The sequence below is a fragment of the Perca fluviatilis genome, chromosome 3, assembly GCF_010015445.1.
Source record: "Perca fluviatilis chromosome 3, GENO_Pfluv_1.0, whole genome shotgun sequence".
NCBI classification, from domain to species: Eukaryota; Metazoa; Chordata; class Actinopteri; order Perciformes; family Percidae; genus Perca; species Perca fluviatilis.
In genome coordinates this window covers 45,077,922-45,095,421 of record NC_053114.1, presented here as the reverse complement: position 1 = coordinate 45,095,421, position 17,500 = coordinate 45,077,922, and the positions used below count along the sequence as shown (strand labels likewise).

At 43.2% G+C, this 17,500-nt stretch overlaps 1 protein-coding gene across 1 annotated transcript in view; it reads left to right on the top strand.

The window, feature by feature from the left end:
- The first annotated feature begins 5,926 nt into the window (after positions 1-5,926).
- The window catches only part of LOC120556292 (annexin A2-like), a 22,714-nt gene continuing 11,140 nt past the window's right edge, over positions 5,927-17,500 (top strand). Inside the window, exons 1-6 of the mRNA XM_039795776.1 lie at positions 5,927-6,078; positions 12,125-12,187; positions 13,039-13,132; positions 14,533-14,627; positions 15,415-15,528; positions 16,868-16,958. Coding sequence (XP_039651710.1) covers positions 12,137-12,187; positions 13,039-13,132; positions 14,533-14,627; positions 15,415-15,528; positions 16,868-16,958 — 445 coding nt within the window. The 5' untranslated portion in view covers positions 5,927-6,078; positions 12,125-12,136. The remainder of the gene's footprint in view (positions 6,079-12,124; positions 12,188-13,038; positions 13,133-14,532; positions 14,628-15,414; positions 15,529-16,867; positions 16,959-17,500) is intronic.

Here is a 17,500-nt window from a genome sequence, read left to right as displayed (position 1 = left end):
TGGAGGATGGATCTCTGAGGAGCTATGATGGAGGTGGATCTCTGAGGAGCTATGATGGAGGAGGGATCTCTGATGAGCTAAGATGGAAGATGGATCTCTGAGGAGCTATGATGGAGGAGGGATCTCTGATGAGCTAAGATGGAGGACAGAGAGCAGCCTTCCTGGAAGCCGTGCAGCTGAAAGCTGTTGCTAACTCCGCTCACACAGCTGACGAATTCACGTGACACTTCAGAGGGAAAGGACGTCTCATTCTTCTGAAAACATTTCCTCGTTTCCTCTCTCATCGCATAATTTCCTCGCGTCCCTCCCGTTTCGCCGCATAAATTGCCGATTTTCCGCAAAATATGCGGCGCTTGCATGATTTCATAACCCCCGGATTTTCGTTGCAAAAAAGTCCCATAATATATCTTAGCAGAAAGTTGAAAAAATGTTGCGTTTACTTCACACAAGAGCAGCCATTTTCCCCTGTTGCCATGGGAACGTTATGAAGTGACGTAATTACGGGACATGAACATCATCTTAAAGCAGGGTGTTGGAGGTTGAATCTGACATGTTGTACTGAGTCTCTTAAGTTGGGATCCAATAAGAAAGCTATCTTAATATCTGATGTCTAAGTGCTCCTGCTGTCTATATTATTAACGGTTTTTGAAAGTCTGTCTCTTTTGTTTCTTTTATTTCCCTCTGTTTAGACTAGCTATTAATTCTTTTTTTTACTTTAATATTATATTATTTGTATATATTTTTGTATCTTATTTGTTTACTTATTGCAATGACTGAATATCTGTAAACTATTTTTGGAAATTAAGTTTAAAAAAAGCAGGGTGTTGGTGGGGGGGGAATCACTTTTTCTTCTTTTTCATCAAACCGCAGTTTTTGCAAGTTCCCGCAATTTCATTGCATTTTTTAAGAAAACGTGCCGCATAATCAAGGGATTTTTCCCGCAACAAACACAAAAACTCCGCGTTTTTCTGGAAGGACTGACAAGATAATGGAGCCTTTTATACATTGTCGTGTTTCTTTAGAAATAATGGACAATGGACAAATGGAGTCTTTAAACGCTTCAGATGTAAAGTTATTCGCTGTCAAAGTGACGCTAAAATGAATGGCAGTCAATGGGATGCTAACAGAGGGTGAGTGCTTGTTAGCATCAAAAAGGCGCCATAGGAGCTACGCATTGTGAGGAGAGGCTTACCCCCTGAGTTATGTCCCGCCTCCACTTCCTGTCTTTGGTATTACATCACACCAAAATTATTCACCGAAGCTCTGTCCACATCTTCATCAGCAGTCAGCACTTATCTTAGATGATATACAGCTTTTGATTGCGTTGCCATGGAATCGCAGAGGAGAGAGAGCTCAGAGCAATGAAGTCCAGCTCACATTCCTCTAGATTACACCACTTTATAAACCTCTTCACCCCTTTAGCACAAACTCTGCCTTCCTTCAGCAGTACAGGACAAAGGGTATCTCTGGTTAAACTGTAGTTCCTCTGCAGGATTCTCCTTTCTCCAGCCAGCAGAGACAGAAAAACAAGTGCAAGAAAAAAAACTCAAGAAATGCTTGGAATGTGAAAAGTTACTGAGCTGGCATAACGTAGGAATTAGTCTCTGAGGACGATGGACAATTATCCACAGAGAATTTCATGCCAGGTTTTTGAGAAAAGAGAGAGAGTCCTTTGTCAAGTCTGGCTGCTGTTGGATGTTAAAAAAAAAAACAGAAAACAATAGAGCTTTCCGCTCTCTGTTAACATTGTTTTTGTCGGCAGGAATTTCCTCTGTAAGTGGAAGAGTTTTGCGTTACATAACAGAGGAAAGAATGCAGAAAGAGTCCAGCTGATCAGAGCCAAACACTGAGAGGTACATACTGAACATTGAGCAGGTTTCTGACTCTACAGGCTTGAATTTTTTCAGTCTTTTGTCAGGGATGTCGACTGAAAAAGCTCAAATCAGCACAACTGTACTACTCAGAGACCAGTGTCGGGACCCATCAGGACCCGTCGGGCTCAGTTCGGGTATCCATGCCTTAATAAACACGCTAAAAAGCGAGTATGCGTCTTCATAACACCCCAATAATGGCATACGAATTGCCGTGTCATACATACACCACTTCATGAGATCAGTCTGGAGATTTTGTAACAATAACGGACACGATTGCATAGACCGGGTTGCCATGATTGGCTTCAGGAGAGAAGAAGTTCTTTGGCTCGCTCTGACCGTAATCATTATGAAAGACCGCGATGGCTCGCGGCGACCGTGCGCCAAGTGGCGTGTTATCGGTACGCGCCCCCAACCGTGCTGAGTCAACCCGGTCTCATGGCAGTATGTGTAATGGTCAAAAATATTTTCATCTATAGATACGTGTTCACGGGGACGTTTTTGTCATTTTTTTCATGGTGGCCAGGACGAAAATGTAAACTAATGTATTTAAATGGGAAGCATATGTCGTGGTCACAGCACAAAAACGTACAAAAATACAATGATATCTGTCGTTTGTTGACCCACAGGACGTTTTCCTTGCTCATATCTAAACCAGAGAACGTTTACATGATTTTGTCTATCTCTGCTCTGTTAGCGCTGTAAGATCCGCCAGAACAGCCTCCATTACATAGATAGATAGAGATAGAGATACTTTAAATTAAGGCGTCCAATAGCTTATACACATCAGAATCAGAATCAGAAAGGGATTTATTGCCAAGTTTGTTTTTTACACACACAAGGAATTTGTCATGGTGTTGTTGGTGCACGTCACATACTCTTTAAATATAAGAAGGATAAAAAGAATATAAGTATAAACATATACACATAGTATGTATTAATACAGATAAAAATAAATGTAAAATAAATAATAAAAATAAGTTACACAGTATTAAAAAGGAACGCTACAGCAGAGTAAGTACAGTGGCATGTAGAGCCAGAGGTGGGGTGTGGAGAGAGTCAGGGTGGTTTCCGGGCCTTGTTGATAAAAAACTGTATATGTGGCATGAGGTTTTGGTCCTGATGGACCTCAGCCTCCTGCCAGAGGGGAGCGGCTCAAAGAGTTTGTGGGAGGGGTCAGCCACAATCTTTCCAGCTGGCTTCATTCACATCATACACATAGGCACACAGACATATGACATCCATATACACATACATACTACAAAAATACAATATTCAATAGTGTGCCCTTACAGTAAATGCACTGTACACAACCTTTGGACAGTTAAAGCCATCACTCAATGGAATAGTTCCATCAGAAGCTTTTAAATTTCAATTAAAACATTATTTAAAAACCAATCAACTCTGCAACCACTAACATGCTGCTTGTATTTCTTTTATTGTTTTGTGTTTCAACATGGTGCTGAACAGTATTGTATTTCATGTTCTGCGAAACAAGTTAACTGATCTTGCAGCTTTAACGCTGAGCAGTCCCTCTGTGTGTCTCTGAAAGTCAGCCAAAGGTGCGTCGAAATCTTTCTAACAGCTGAATCTGATTGTCACAGCCTTCACTTCCTGTTTTGTTCTGAAAGATTTGAACTGAAGTTCATCCACAGTTTGACTTCTGTCGTCCGATTCATGAACAAACTCTAAATATTACAGTGATCTTTGTCTCGTTCTTGTCACATAGCAACACAGTGTATAGTTTATTTTAAATACAGTGGGTGGTGGAAGTGGACTGGAGGAGGTATTTCGTTATTGGTCAACCAGTTCTGCTAATATTTATCTAGACGGTGAGTGATACACTGGGCGTGGAGGGGGTCAGGGTGGTGGTGCTGGCAGGGATTTATGGATCTGATTAAAGTTAATAAATTACAGGAATTGCAGTGAACAAGCCCCACAAATTCAGGTGAATCAATGCAGGAAGTGACCTCACTGATGGAAGTGGGAGTGGTTTGGAAAGCTGCCAAAGCTGTTTGAATTCAATTAGTCTCTATGTCCAGCAGATTCTCACTCCCATCGTGTAAACCTGACGCTTGGTCAGGTGTCTTTGGTGTTGTTATTGACGCAAAAACTCATCTTTAGCGTCATATCTAAAGGCGCTCGGTCGAGACTATTGGCGTCACTTTCAGGTTTAGGAAAAGGTTGTGGGTGGGCTTACGTTTCCATGACATGCGGTAAGAACGGGACAGTTGGGTTTAGGTAAAGAAGAACGGGACAGTTGGGTTTAGGTAAAGAACGGGACAGTTGGGTTTAGGTAAAGAACGGGACAGTTGGGTTTAGGTAAAGAAGAACGGGACAGTTGGGTTTAGGTAAAGAAGAACGGGACAGTTGGGTTTAGGTAAAGAACGGGACAGTTGGGTTTAGGTAAAGAAGAACGGGACAGTTGGGTTTAGGTAAAGAAGAACGGGACAGTTGGGTTTAGGTAAAGAAGAACGGGACAGTTGGGTTTAGGAAAAGAAGTACGGGACAGTTAGGTTTAGGTAAAGAAGAACGGGACAGTTGGGTTTAGGAAAAGAAGTACGGGACAGTTAGGTTTAGGTAAAGAAGAACGGGACGATTGGGTTTAGATAAAGAACAGGACAGTTGGGTTTAGGTAAAGAGAAGAACCGGCGATTGGGTTTAGATAAAGAACAGGGCAGTTGGGTTTAGGTAAAGAAGAAACGGGACAGTTGGGTTTAGGTAAAGAAGAACGGGACAGTTGGGTTTAGGTAAAGAAGAACGGAGCGATTGGGTTTAGATAAAGAACAGGACAGTTGGGTTTTAGGTAAAGAAGAACAGGACAGTTGGGTTTAGGAAAAGAAGAACGGGACAGTTGGGTTTAGGTAAAGAAGAACGGGACAGTTGGGTTTAGGTAAAGAAGAACGGGACGATTGGGTTTAGATGAAGAACAGGACAGTTGGGTTTAGGAAAAGAAGTACGGGACAGTTAGGTTTAGGTAAAGAAGAACGGGACGATTGGGTTTAGATAAAGAACAGGACAGTTGGGTTTAGGTAAAGAAGAACGGGACAGTTGGGTTTAGGTAAAGAAGAACGGGACAGTTGGGTTTAGGTAAAGAAGAACGGGACAGTTGGGTTTAGGTAAAGAAGAACGGGACGATTGGGTTTAGATAAAGAACAGGACAGTTGGGTTTAGGTAAAGAAGAACAGGACAGTTGGGTTTAGGAAAAGAAGTACGGGACAGTTGGGTTTAGGTAAAGAAGAACGGGACAGTTGGGTTTAGGTAAAGAAGAACGGGACGATTGGGTTTAGATAAAGAACAGGACAGTTGGGTTTAGGTAAAAGAAGAACGGGACAGTTGGGTTTAGGTAAAGAAGAACGGGACAGTTGGGTTTAGGTAAAGAAGAACGGGACAGTTGGGTTTAGGTAAAGAAGAACGGGACAGTTGGGTTTAGGTAAAGAAGAACGGGACGATTGGGTTTAGATAAAGAACAGGACAGTTGGGTTTAGGTAAAGAAGAACGGGACAGTTGGGTTTAGGTAAAGAAGAACGGGACGATTGGGTTTAGATAAAGAACAGGACAGTTGGGTTTAGGTTAAGAAGAACGGGACAGTTGGGTTTAGATAAAGAAGAACGGGACAAATATGTTGACTGCTGTGCCGTTCATCAGAAACTTTGGCTTTAAAAACTTTGTACAGCAAGGACCAAACAAGAAAAGCACTTGAATGACTTAAGACTTCACTGGGACTCTAGCTCAGGGACTTGTTAAATGAATGAACAAATCATGAGGTGCAGAATCGTCCAGTATGGGTAACGAGCTCGCAGGTGTCCATGGAGAGACAATAAACACCCTTAATTATCAGGCCAGTGCCTAAACAGTTTCAGACGTCCCCGTTTACTACTTTAATGGACACATGCCAACCTGCCAACCAATCAGAAACCAGCATTTTTTCTGACCTCGGTGAGGAATTTATGTCCATGTGTTCAGACTGATGTGCAAACGTTTAGTTCACTGAGTCATCCAGTGTGTGTCAGTGTGCGTGTGTGTGTGTGCGTGTGTGCGTGTGTGTGTGTGTGTGTGTGTGTGTGTGCGTGTGTGTGTGTGTGTGTGTGTGTGTGTGTGTGTGTGTGTGAGTCAGCTATTTAACACCACGCCCTGCCTGTCCTGGATCATAACGGAGCTGCTGCTGTGCGCTGCCTCACTACTGCTGCTGCTGCTTCTGCTGAAGGTAAGGAAACTATAATACTATAATATATAGTATATAATATATATAATAATATATATAAACAATAACTCCCACGGCTGTTTGTTTGCACGGAGAGTTCAGCTTTACTTCACTGCTCGACTGCTAGAAGAACACAGGAGAGAACGAGCACAAAACAGAGCATTTCAGTGGTTTTTTGGTACTTTAAACTGCGAGAAACATCCGTCCAGTCTGGTATAAAAGTACTTGTAAGCAGTACTTGAGTAAAAGTACAAGTATGTTACAAGAAAATGACTTTGGTAGAAGATATAGTCACCTTTTAGAAAACTACTTGAGTTAAAGTACCTGAGATTTACTGCGTGTCTTCCTGATAGTGATAGCAGCATAAAGCTGACATCAGCAATGTAAAAAACAGACAATCTGGGAGCAATGATGCTTATTTTGCAGCCATACATTTCTTCTGATTTTATTTTGTAGTAACCAAAAAGTAACGAAGATGCTTAGGGGGAAATGTCAAAGTCAAAGTTTCCAGAAATATTTGGGCTAAATAACAAATTAAAGTACAGATGGGTGAAAATTCCACAGAGTATTTGCACTGCATCGGTCCAATGAGTCATCCAGCCTCAGTGAGTTTGCAAAAAATCATTAAACCCTCGTGTTGTCCTCCCGCCCACTATGCAACTTTTTGTTTTTTTCGGTCCAAATAAAAAACAACTAGTCATTTCTGTCACTTTTTAAATTTTTTGTCATAATTTTCGTAATATTTGACACTCTTTCCAAGTTTTTGTCACTTTATCCGACGTTTTTGATACTTTTTTCCAAGTTTTTGTCACTTTTTAAGTTTTTTGTCACTTTTTTCAACATATTTCGACATTTCCCAATATTTTTGTCACTTTTATTCGCACTTTTTTTTAACGTTTTTTGTTGTTTTTCTCCTACATTTTTAAGCTTTTTCCAACATTTCTGTCACTTTTTTTCAACGTTTTTTTAATCTTTTTATTTCTTCAAATGCTACCCACCTTATTCTCGGGGGGGGGGGGCTATTGTAGAAATGATTATGGGCGCAGCTTCCGGTGAGATAGCGGAAGTAGCCGTTTCCTAGCAACGTTAACGTTAGCCCGAGCCAGAGTGATAGAGAAAGACATGGCTCTGGCCCCAGCCAGCCGACAACACTGTTTCTTTCTAAAATTATTTCAACTATAATTTAAGTAACACAGGTTTGTGTTTTAACATAAGTTGTTTTTATTATTGTTATAAAATGTCATTGCGGGGCTCTGGTACCTGTTGCGCTGTTCGCGGCTGTACTAACAACCAGACTAAGCTAAATCTGTGGCTACAACAACAGTGTGTTGACCACACCCCAAAACAAAAAGGGATTGTTCTTGTGACAAACCGTACAGTTTCCATCGCCTGCCAACAGATGAGGAATACCAAAGAAAGTGGCTAAAAAACCTAAAAGGCCACTTTTTCAGGTCATCCTCCCATCCCTCGCTAGCAGAAGGCAGAGGTATAATCACACTGTCCCATTTGAGGTGACTTTGAGGCTGTGTTCCCACATGTTTTATTTCCCAAACGCTGAAAGACAATTAGCGTACCGCAATGACCATTACCATGGCAATCCCCGGCTCCGGAAATCGCGCCCCTAATAATTCACGCAAGGTATCATGGGAGCTAGGAATAAGGTGGATAAAATTGACTAAAACACCCAAATTCAATGAAAGTAGTGAACTGATCATTTATTTTACTTGTGAAGAGCGTTGTAGGGAACCATCCAGGTTATTCTTTTGGGACATCGTGGTTGATAGAAACCCAAATGTTCTGATATAGAAACGTTTAGAAAATGGGTCAGATTAGACCCTGAGGACATCAGGAGGGGAGGAGAGATCTAATCTCACTCAGGCGCCTCGATGGAGGCGCTCCAGATGTGTTGGTGGATGGGCGCGGCCGGGTAAAGTCCTCCCTGCAGCCCACGCTGCTCTCTGCCCCCCTGTAATTACCAGGGCCCAGTTTTTCAAAATCTTTTATCTGGATCAAATTTAGCCAGATTTGGAAATCCCATGTTTTGCTATCCAGGATCACCTGATCCATCTTACTTTTATGCCAGTTTTTTAAAGGAACACTGGACTGGATCACTGTGATCCAAATACCAAATTTCAGGATTACCAAATCCTGTTTACCAGAGCCTTAAATGGAGCCAACAGTGTAGCCTACTGGCTCAGCAAAGAACAACAGGTAGGCAACATACCAGTGGCCACAAATAGCCATTATTTGTTTTAATTTTAAGAAACAGAAACACTGCAATAAACAGAAACATTTTACATTCCTTATTTTGTTATAATATATATATATTTTTTGTTTACCATATCTCATTAGATGTGACATGCTTCATATATTCTTCAAATATGAAGAAACGTATATATCATCAGTAAAGATTTTGTGATCATTCACTTGATATTATTTGGTTTGAAAAATCACAACTGAATCCACCCTTCTGATTGGATCAGGATAATCCTGTTTTTTGGATCAAATTGATCCCAAACCGAAAAACCCAAAGGGCAGGTTCGATCCAGATCAAAATGTAAAATCTGATTACGTGGTCTGATCTTAGTTTGGATTCCCTCTTTTGCTTTTGAAAAACCCATTTCCAAGATTTGATCCAATCTGTGATCCAAAATCCCGCTGGATTACTTTTGAAAAACTGGGCCCAGAGCATCACGTTGGTGTCATATAAAGAGGGAGGATCACAGAGAGGCGATGGAGCGCTGCACTGGAAGCAGAGACAAAATTAATTTAGGAGACACTCTAAGAAATTAATCTGTAAAATAACAGAAAAGGTCCCGGAGCAGTTGTTTTGTCGCCACAGTAAAAATACAGAATCGATTATTGATTATTGGTAGGGTTGTAAATTACACCTTGGTCTGTGATAGAGATTCACAAGCAGTGTGTGTGTGTCTGTGTGTGTGTGTGTGCGCGCGCGTGTGTCAGTGTGTATGTCTGTGTGTGTCTCTGTGTGTCTGTGTATGTGTGTCTGTGTGTCTTTGTCTCTGTGTGTGTGTGTATGTGTGTGCGTGCGCACATGTGTCTCTGTATGTGTCTCTGTTTGTGCGTGTCTCTGTGTGTGTGTGTGTGTGTGTGTGTCTCTGTTTGTGCGTGTCTCTGTTTGTGTGTGTGTGTCTGTGTGTGTCTGTGTCTGTGTGTGTCTGTGTGTGTGTGTGTGTCTCTGTGTGTGTGTGTCTTTTGTTTGTGTGTGTACTCTGTCTGTGTGTGTCTCTGTTTCTGTGTGTGTGTGTGTGTGTGTGTGTGTGTCTCTGTTTGTGGGTGTCTCTGTTTGTGGGTGTCTCTGTTTGTGTGTGTGTGTGTGTGTCTTGTCTCTGTTTGTGTGTGTGTGTGTGTCTCTGTGTGTGTGTCTCTGTGTGTATCTGTGTGTGTGTGTGTGTGTGTGTGTGTGTGTGTGTGTGTGTGTGTGTGTGTGTGTGTGTGTGTGTCTGAGTTCATTAACAATCCCGACCACATGGTTGTAGGTTGTAGGACTTCAGGCAGGTAGCAGAGAGACCTGGTCCAGCAGTATCTATCAGGCTCCACCGTTGTTAAAAGCTAACCAGAAGAGCCGTATCCCCACTCAGAGACCTTCTTCAGGTCTTCAAGTGTTGCGTGACATATAGGCCTCTTGTTTCTCTTGGACAGAAACTTCAGGACTGTCTGTATATCCGCTGCTGCTAGGTGATGGAAAAACAAACTGACCTGCACACACTTCCTGTTCCTGTTCATGTTTTGTAAGAATAGGCTCGTTCTCAAGTCGGACAGTTTCCAGCTGATTCCAGCAGCCCTCAGGCTGAACAGGAAATCACAGAAACTCTGTGGTCTGATTCTGATTTAATAAAATGTTATCAGAGCCATTTATCAGCTGGTACCCAAGTCTCCAGATGTTTTTATTCAGACAGAGTAGAGCTGTCAGAATGCTCTACATGCTAGGATTTCGCGGTGTGTTTCTGAGATTGTTGCGGCCCAAAATGCCTGATTTTGCGGGAGCTTTTGTAACAAATTATGATAAAAGTTGCAATGAAGTTGCAGGAGAGAGTGAAAATTGCAAAAAAAAGTTGCGACACACACACACACACACAGACACACACACACACACACACACACACACACTAACCTGGCCTGGGACTTATTGGACTTTAACTTATCATTGCATTTACAATAACGAGTGTAGCTGTCCTCAATTTAGGTCATCCTGTACATCTCATCTCTGGTTCTCCCTGCATCCACCCATGTGTTGTGTGTGTGTGTGTGTGTGTGTGTGTGTGTGTGTGTGTGTGTGTGTGTGTGTGTGTGTGTGTGTGTGTGTGTGTGTGTGTGTGTGTGCGTCTCCAGATCTGTGTGTGTGTGTGTGTGTGTGTGTGTGTGTGTGTGCGTCTCCAGATCTGTTTGTTCTGTGATCCATTTATCCTTATCTGCAGACACGCCCTCTGCCACGTCCTGGTCAATCAATCAAACACACCTATTTGAGGCGTTTACAGCCCACTGGAATGTGAAGCTCTCGGCGATAACAGACTATTGTTGGCTCGTGTTGTGCTTTTAGAAAATCTGCTGAAGAGGAATCCTGGAAACGTTTCCACTGGGAGGAAATGTGTATTTCTGACCGTCGGTGAGATGAAATCAGAACTGATGTGTCTTTGTGATTTCACCTCCGGTGCAGGAAAGGAAAGTTTTTAAGTAGGACGTGTCGAAAACGTCGAAAAGAAAGTGAGAAAAACGTTTTTTTTTAAATGCATAAAGCGTAAAAAATAACACCTAAACTAAAAGCATCGTTTTCAATTTCTGCATAAAAATGAGAAGATGTGCTTACTGGAGAGCAGCACCAGATTGTTATTGCATGGGAATAAAATAAAATTTGTTGGAATTGTTGGGGCTTTGTAAATTATAGAGTGTGGTCTAGACCTACTCTATCTGTAAAGTGTCTCGAGATAACTTATGTTATGATTTGATACTATAAATAAAATTGAATTGAATTGAATTGAAACTGGTAGGGATTTTAATGCATTTATAACAAAACATTCTGTTAGGGTTAGCCCAATGTTCACACAGCCCAATGGTCCCACAGCCCTATGGTCCCACAGCCCTATGGTCCCACAGCCCAATGGTCCCACAGCCCAATGGTCCCACAGCCCAATGGTCCCACAGCCCAATGGTCCCACAGCCCTATGTTCCCACAGCCCTATGGTCCCACAGCCCAATGGTCCCACAGCCCAATGGTCCCACAGCCCAATGGTCCCACAGACTAATGGTCCCACAGCCCTATGGTCCCACAGCCCTATGGTCCCACAGCCCAATGGTCCCACAGACCAATGGTCCCACAGCCCTATGGTCCCACAGACCAATGGTCCCACAGCCCAATGGTCCCAGTGTTTAAGTGCACCAAGAGTTTTCATCTCCAGTAGAACTAATCTCTGTTTAAACTAACACGGCCAAACCAAAATATCTCAGGCAGCGTGTAGACTCCGCCCACTGCAGGCAGCTGACATGGTAACGTTAGTAGCTTAGTCTCACCAAAACTAGAAGAACATTTTTTTTTTTTACTTGGAAAAAGTGACAAAAAGGTTGAAAAAGTAAAAAAAAAAAAAAAAAATTACAAAAACTTTTTTTTTTAATGTTCAAAAAACGTCAGAAAAAAAATTGAAAAGAAACAACTTTTTTTTTTTTTTTTTTAATAGGAAATAAATTGATAAAAAATGTTACTAAAAAAATATATATATATATATATATATATATATATATATATATATATATATTTTTTTTTTTGTAGATTTTTTTGGGGGCTTTATCTGCCTTTAATTTTGCAGGAAATCATCACAGGTCGGATTCACACCCTGGACCTCTGCGTTGAGGCATAAACCTCTCAGTATATGTGCGCCTGCTCTACCCACTGAGCAACCCGGGCCACTACAAAATAATCTTCAGTTGCAGTTCGAAAGCACAGCAGAGGGAACACCAGTTCAGAATCTGCTGAAGTGGAAAAGTTGCGATAATGATTAATAGAAACTGTTCTTTGTGTGTTGCCTCCCTGCAGGTTTGACTCAACATGGCGCTCGTTTCGGAGTTTCTGGGCCAACTGACGCTGTCGTACGGAGGGGTGAGTCACCTGCAATCATCACACAGGAAACAGAACACAATGATGCACACAGACATTTATCATCCAGATAATGCTGCGACAGTTATTGCACTATAACATGTCGCCATATCACCCATATCTTAACATGTGTGGACGTATGTACATATTTTCGTATCTTTACTGCCTGAGAAAGGCCCCATAGTGCCGAGGCGGAGTTTTACTGACCTCATAAAGTAGATAAAGGTGTGGTTGGTTCTCCACCCAGAGAGAAACCTGATAAAGGGAAGGCGAGGTCGTCCTGCAGAGACTGAAGGCGGATCAATGAGTGAAGAAGAGAACACAGTTTTCTTTCAGCTGTCTGTCGGGGGTCAGCCCAATGGTCCCACAGCCCAATGGTCCCACAGCCCAATGGTCCCACAGCCCAATGGTCCCACAGCCCTATGGTCCCACAGCCCAATGGTCCCACAGCCCAATGGTCCCACAGCCCTATGTTCCCACAGCCCTATGGTCCCACAGCCCAATGGTCCCACAGCCCAATGGTCCCACAGCCCTATGGTCCCACAGCCCTATGTTCCCACAGCCCTATGGTCCCACAGCCCAATGGTCCCACGGCCCAATGGTCCCACAGCCCTATGGTCCCACAGCCCAATGGTCCCACATTTCTAGGACAAATCTATTCTTCAATGTTTCAGTCAGCCAATCACACAATCTACAGTAACTATTGTTAAAGCACTGTCAGCATAAATTGACAATTTGATAGAGTCTAACTGTACAAACTCCAATAAATTACACGAAACCCCTTTACATCAGAAGCCGTCATGTTGTTCCTGACTGTGAGAAAGCATCTCTCTCTCTCTCTCTGTCCTCTGTAGGAAGTGGAGCCCAAATTCCCCACCGTGGTGCCGGCACGAGACTTCGACCCGGCCACAGACGCTGCCAGGATCGAGACGGCCATCAAAACTAAAGGTGAGAGAGTCCAACAACTCACCTCGCCAGCTGCCTGCAAGTTTCCACATATTTTCTCAGACTTATGTAACTGGGATCTGCCTGCACCATCACAAATAGTTCAGTGGACGTCAGCGCCTAAACAAAAGTTTACATAAGGTCAGAGAGTCTGGATCACATTACAACAAAGTCTTTCACTTCAGAAACAAACCTGAGACTACAGAGAGCCGTCTGAGTTCATAACAGGGGAACAAAGTGCTGGTTTTACCACGGATATATTCACAGATGTGTTTTTTTTTATACCATGACGGTTTCATATTTGTTAAACTTTCTACCGAGTTTAAAAGATCTTTCAATGTAAAGTCTCTGGCGTCGGGGGACATGGCCAGGGAAAGAGATTGTTTGCAGACTGCGCAAACAAGGATACAAAGTCTTGGATCTATTAAAGGTCCCATGGCATGAAAATGTCACTTTATGAGTTTTTTTAACATTAATATGAGTCCCCCCAGCCTGCCTATGGTCCCCCAGTGGCTAAAAATGGTGATAGGTGTAAACCGAGCCCTGGGTATCCTGCTCTGACTTTGAGAAAATGAAAGCTCAGATGGACCAATCAGGAATCTTGTCATTATGAGGTCATAAGGAGCAAGGTTACCTCCCCTTTCTCTGCTTTGTCCACCCAGAGAATTTGGCCCACCCATGAAAGAGAGAGAGACATCATGGCTTTCAAACGAGCAAAGTGGCAGCTGGTCAAGGCCACACCCCCACCCTCCACCTTGCCCCCCACACACACACACATACAGACACACACACACACACACACACACACACACACACACACACACACACACACACACACACAGACACACACAGACAAACACACATACAGACACACACACATACAGACACATACACACACACACTTACACACACACAGACACACACACACATACACACACACACACACACAGACAACAACACACACACACATACAGACACACACACACACAGACATACACACACACACTTACACACACACAGACACACACACACATACACAGACACACACACACAGACATACACACACACACACATACACACACACACACACACACACACACACACACACACGCGCCATACAGACACACACACCACACACACATACACACACACACACACAGACACACACACACACACACAGACACACACACACACAACAGGTTTTCCATATATCCACTTAAAAATGTGCAATGATACGTAACAACGTAGTTTTTTGACAGTACTTTAATTTCAGGTATTGGCTTTAATGTGTGCACTGTTTTTAATGTAAAGCACGTTGGTTTTACTTGTATTGAAAGCTGCTATAAAAGTAACACTGACGTTGACATTAAACTGAAAACTAAAATGAAATATGCGTCCTGCAGGTGTAGACGAACAGACCATCATCGACATCCTGACCAGACGCAGCGGAGAGCAGCGGAGAGAGATCGCCTTCGAATACGAACGTATCGCCAAGAAGGTTAGAAATGTTCCTGCTGTGCGCCTGGTAGAGCAGGTGCTCATATATAGATGTTTTTTGCCATGACGCAGCGGCCGTAGGTTCGACTCCGGCCTGTGTCCCTTTGCTGCAGGTCATTCCCCTTCTCTTTCCCCTTTCATATAAGCTGTCCTGTCCAAATAAAGGCCTAAAAATGCCTCAAAAATTTAAGTTTCTGCTTTAAAGGTGCCCTGCCACACGTATTTCATGACTTTGTGGTAATGTCTGAAGGTCTACCATGGACTCTGTAACCGTGGTTACCTTGTTTCAAGCCATTCTAGCGTGGTATAGAAAGCCTGCAGGAAGACTCGGCTTGATTTCTGCCAGTTCTCATTAATATTCAACAAGCTAAGCTGTTTGAATCTGGTTGGCTAACAGCTAGCCAATGAGAGCCTGGCTGTCAGCATCATTTAACCAGCCCAACTGGGCAAGCTTATGAATATTAATGAGCTCAGGAAACATGATGTCAGACTGACCAGCTTTTGTAATTGGTCTGATTTCTCTGCTTATTTCTGTTCAGTGGCTAGAGCTGACAGAGGAGGTAGCAGTTCATTTTCACATTCACCATATAACACACACACACATGGACCTGACAGATTTAAAAAAATAAGTTTTTTTGTGGCAGGGCACCTTTTAATAAGCATGATATTCAAAGGCCTGAATCAGTAGATATCGTGGCACATCAAAGACACAAATATTACTGTCAAATTATTGATTCCAGTATATTTTTTAAGACATTTGGTGTGTGTGCTCTTGACCTTTTTTCCAGGATCTGAACACGGCCCTGAAGGCGGCGCTGTCCGGCCCTCTGGAGGCTCTGATGTTGGGTCTGATGAAGACCACCGCTCAGTACGACGCCTCGGAGCTCAAAGCCTCCATGAAGGTCAGAGCCACCACTGGTTGAATCTAACTAAGTACGCTTAAGGCCGTTTTATGCTTCTGCGTCGAATCGAACCGAGTAGACCCCTCTGCCATACCTCCCAACGCTCCCGTTGTTTCTGGTTTCTCACGTTTTGTAGCCCTCTCTCCCGGACCCCTCCCCGGTTTGTTATTTCTCCCGGAAAACTCCCGTAATTTGCAGCATGGCCCAAACTCCTTTTATAAATAATTAGACCAATATGTTTGTCTAATGTTGACCAGTTGCCAGATCTTGTATGAAACGCATCTTATTCACACAATCCACCATATACAATGTTCAACCCTTTAGTCACCTCAACCTGGCAACCCGTAACCCTCAACCTGGCAACCTATAACCCTCAACCTGGCAACCTATAACCCTCAACCTGGCAACCTATAACCCTCAACCTGGCAACCTATAACCCTCAACCTGGCAACCTATAACCCTCAACCTGGCAACCCGTAACCATCAACCTGGCAACCTATAACCCTCAACCTGGCAACCTGTAACCCTCAACCTAGCAACCTATAACCCTCAACCTGGCAACCTGTAACCCTCAACCTGGCAACCTGTAACCCTCAACCTGGCAACCTATAACCCTCAACCTGGCAACCTGTAACCCTCAACCTGGCAACCTATAACCCTCAACCTGGCAACCTATAACCCTCAACCTGGCAACCCGTAACCATCAACCTGGCAACCTATAACCCTCAACCTAGCAACCTATAACCCTCAACCTAGCAACCTATAACCCTCAACCTGGACGGAGGTGGTACTGAATAAGATAAATAGAGTTCCTGTTATCAGGTACCAGGGACTTTTTATCAGAACGGAAAACCAGAAATGGCGAGTAAAGGGGAGCAGGTACCATGTGATGGGAAAACGCCGTTAGACTCTAGAGCTCTACCACACACACTCCCCCCCCCCACACACACACACACATAGAGACACACACACACACATAGAGACACACACACACACACACACACACACACACACACACACACACACACACACACACACACACACACACACACGCCGGCTCGACACCAGAGCACCAGTATAACCATCGGGCCACTTACGTAGCTACGGAGGAAGCTCTGCGTGGAGCCTCCCCAGAAGCATAAAAAGGCCTTTACTCAAATACTGGACTACAGTACAGATGAGGATTCTGACCTGCTGGTCTCTGATTCTGACCTGCTGGTCTCTGATTCTGACCTGCTGGTCTCTGATTCTGACCTGCTGGTCTCTGATTCTGACCTGCTGGTCTTTGATTCTGACCTGCTGGTCTTTGATTCTGACCTGCTGGTGTCCTTGTTTCCAGGGACTGGGAACGGACGAGGAGATCCTCATCGAGATCGTCTGCTCCAGAAACGACGAAGAACTGGCCGACATCAAGAAGGTTTACAAAGAGAGTACGTTTCAAAGTCTTGTTTTGGTCTATATAGGTCTATATAAAAGAGACCTCAGATACAGTATTAGGGGACCACTAAGGTCTATATAAAAGAGACTTCAGATACAGTATTAGGGGACCACTAAGGTCTATATAAAAGACTTCAGATACAGTATTAGGGGACCACTAAGGCCTATATAAAAGAGACCTCAGATACAGTATTAGGGGACCACTAAGGTCTATATAAAAGAGACTTCAGATCCAGTATTAGGGGACCACTAAGGTCTATATAAAAGACTTCAGATACAGTATTAGGGGACCACAGGTCTATATAAAAGAGACTTCAGATACAGTATTAGGGAACCACTAAGGTCTATATAAAAGAGACTTCAGATACAGTATTAGGGGACCACTAAGGTCTATATAAAAGAGACTTCAGATACAGTATTAGGGGACCACTAAGGTCTATATAAAAGAGACTTCAGATACAGTATTACGGGACCACTAAGGTCTATATAAAAGAGACTTCAGATACAGTATTAGGGAACCACTAAGGTCTATATA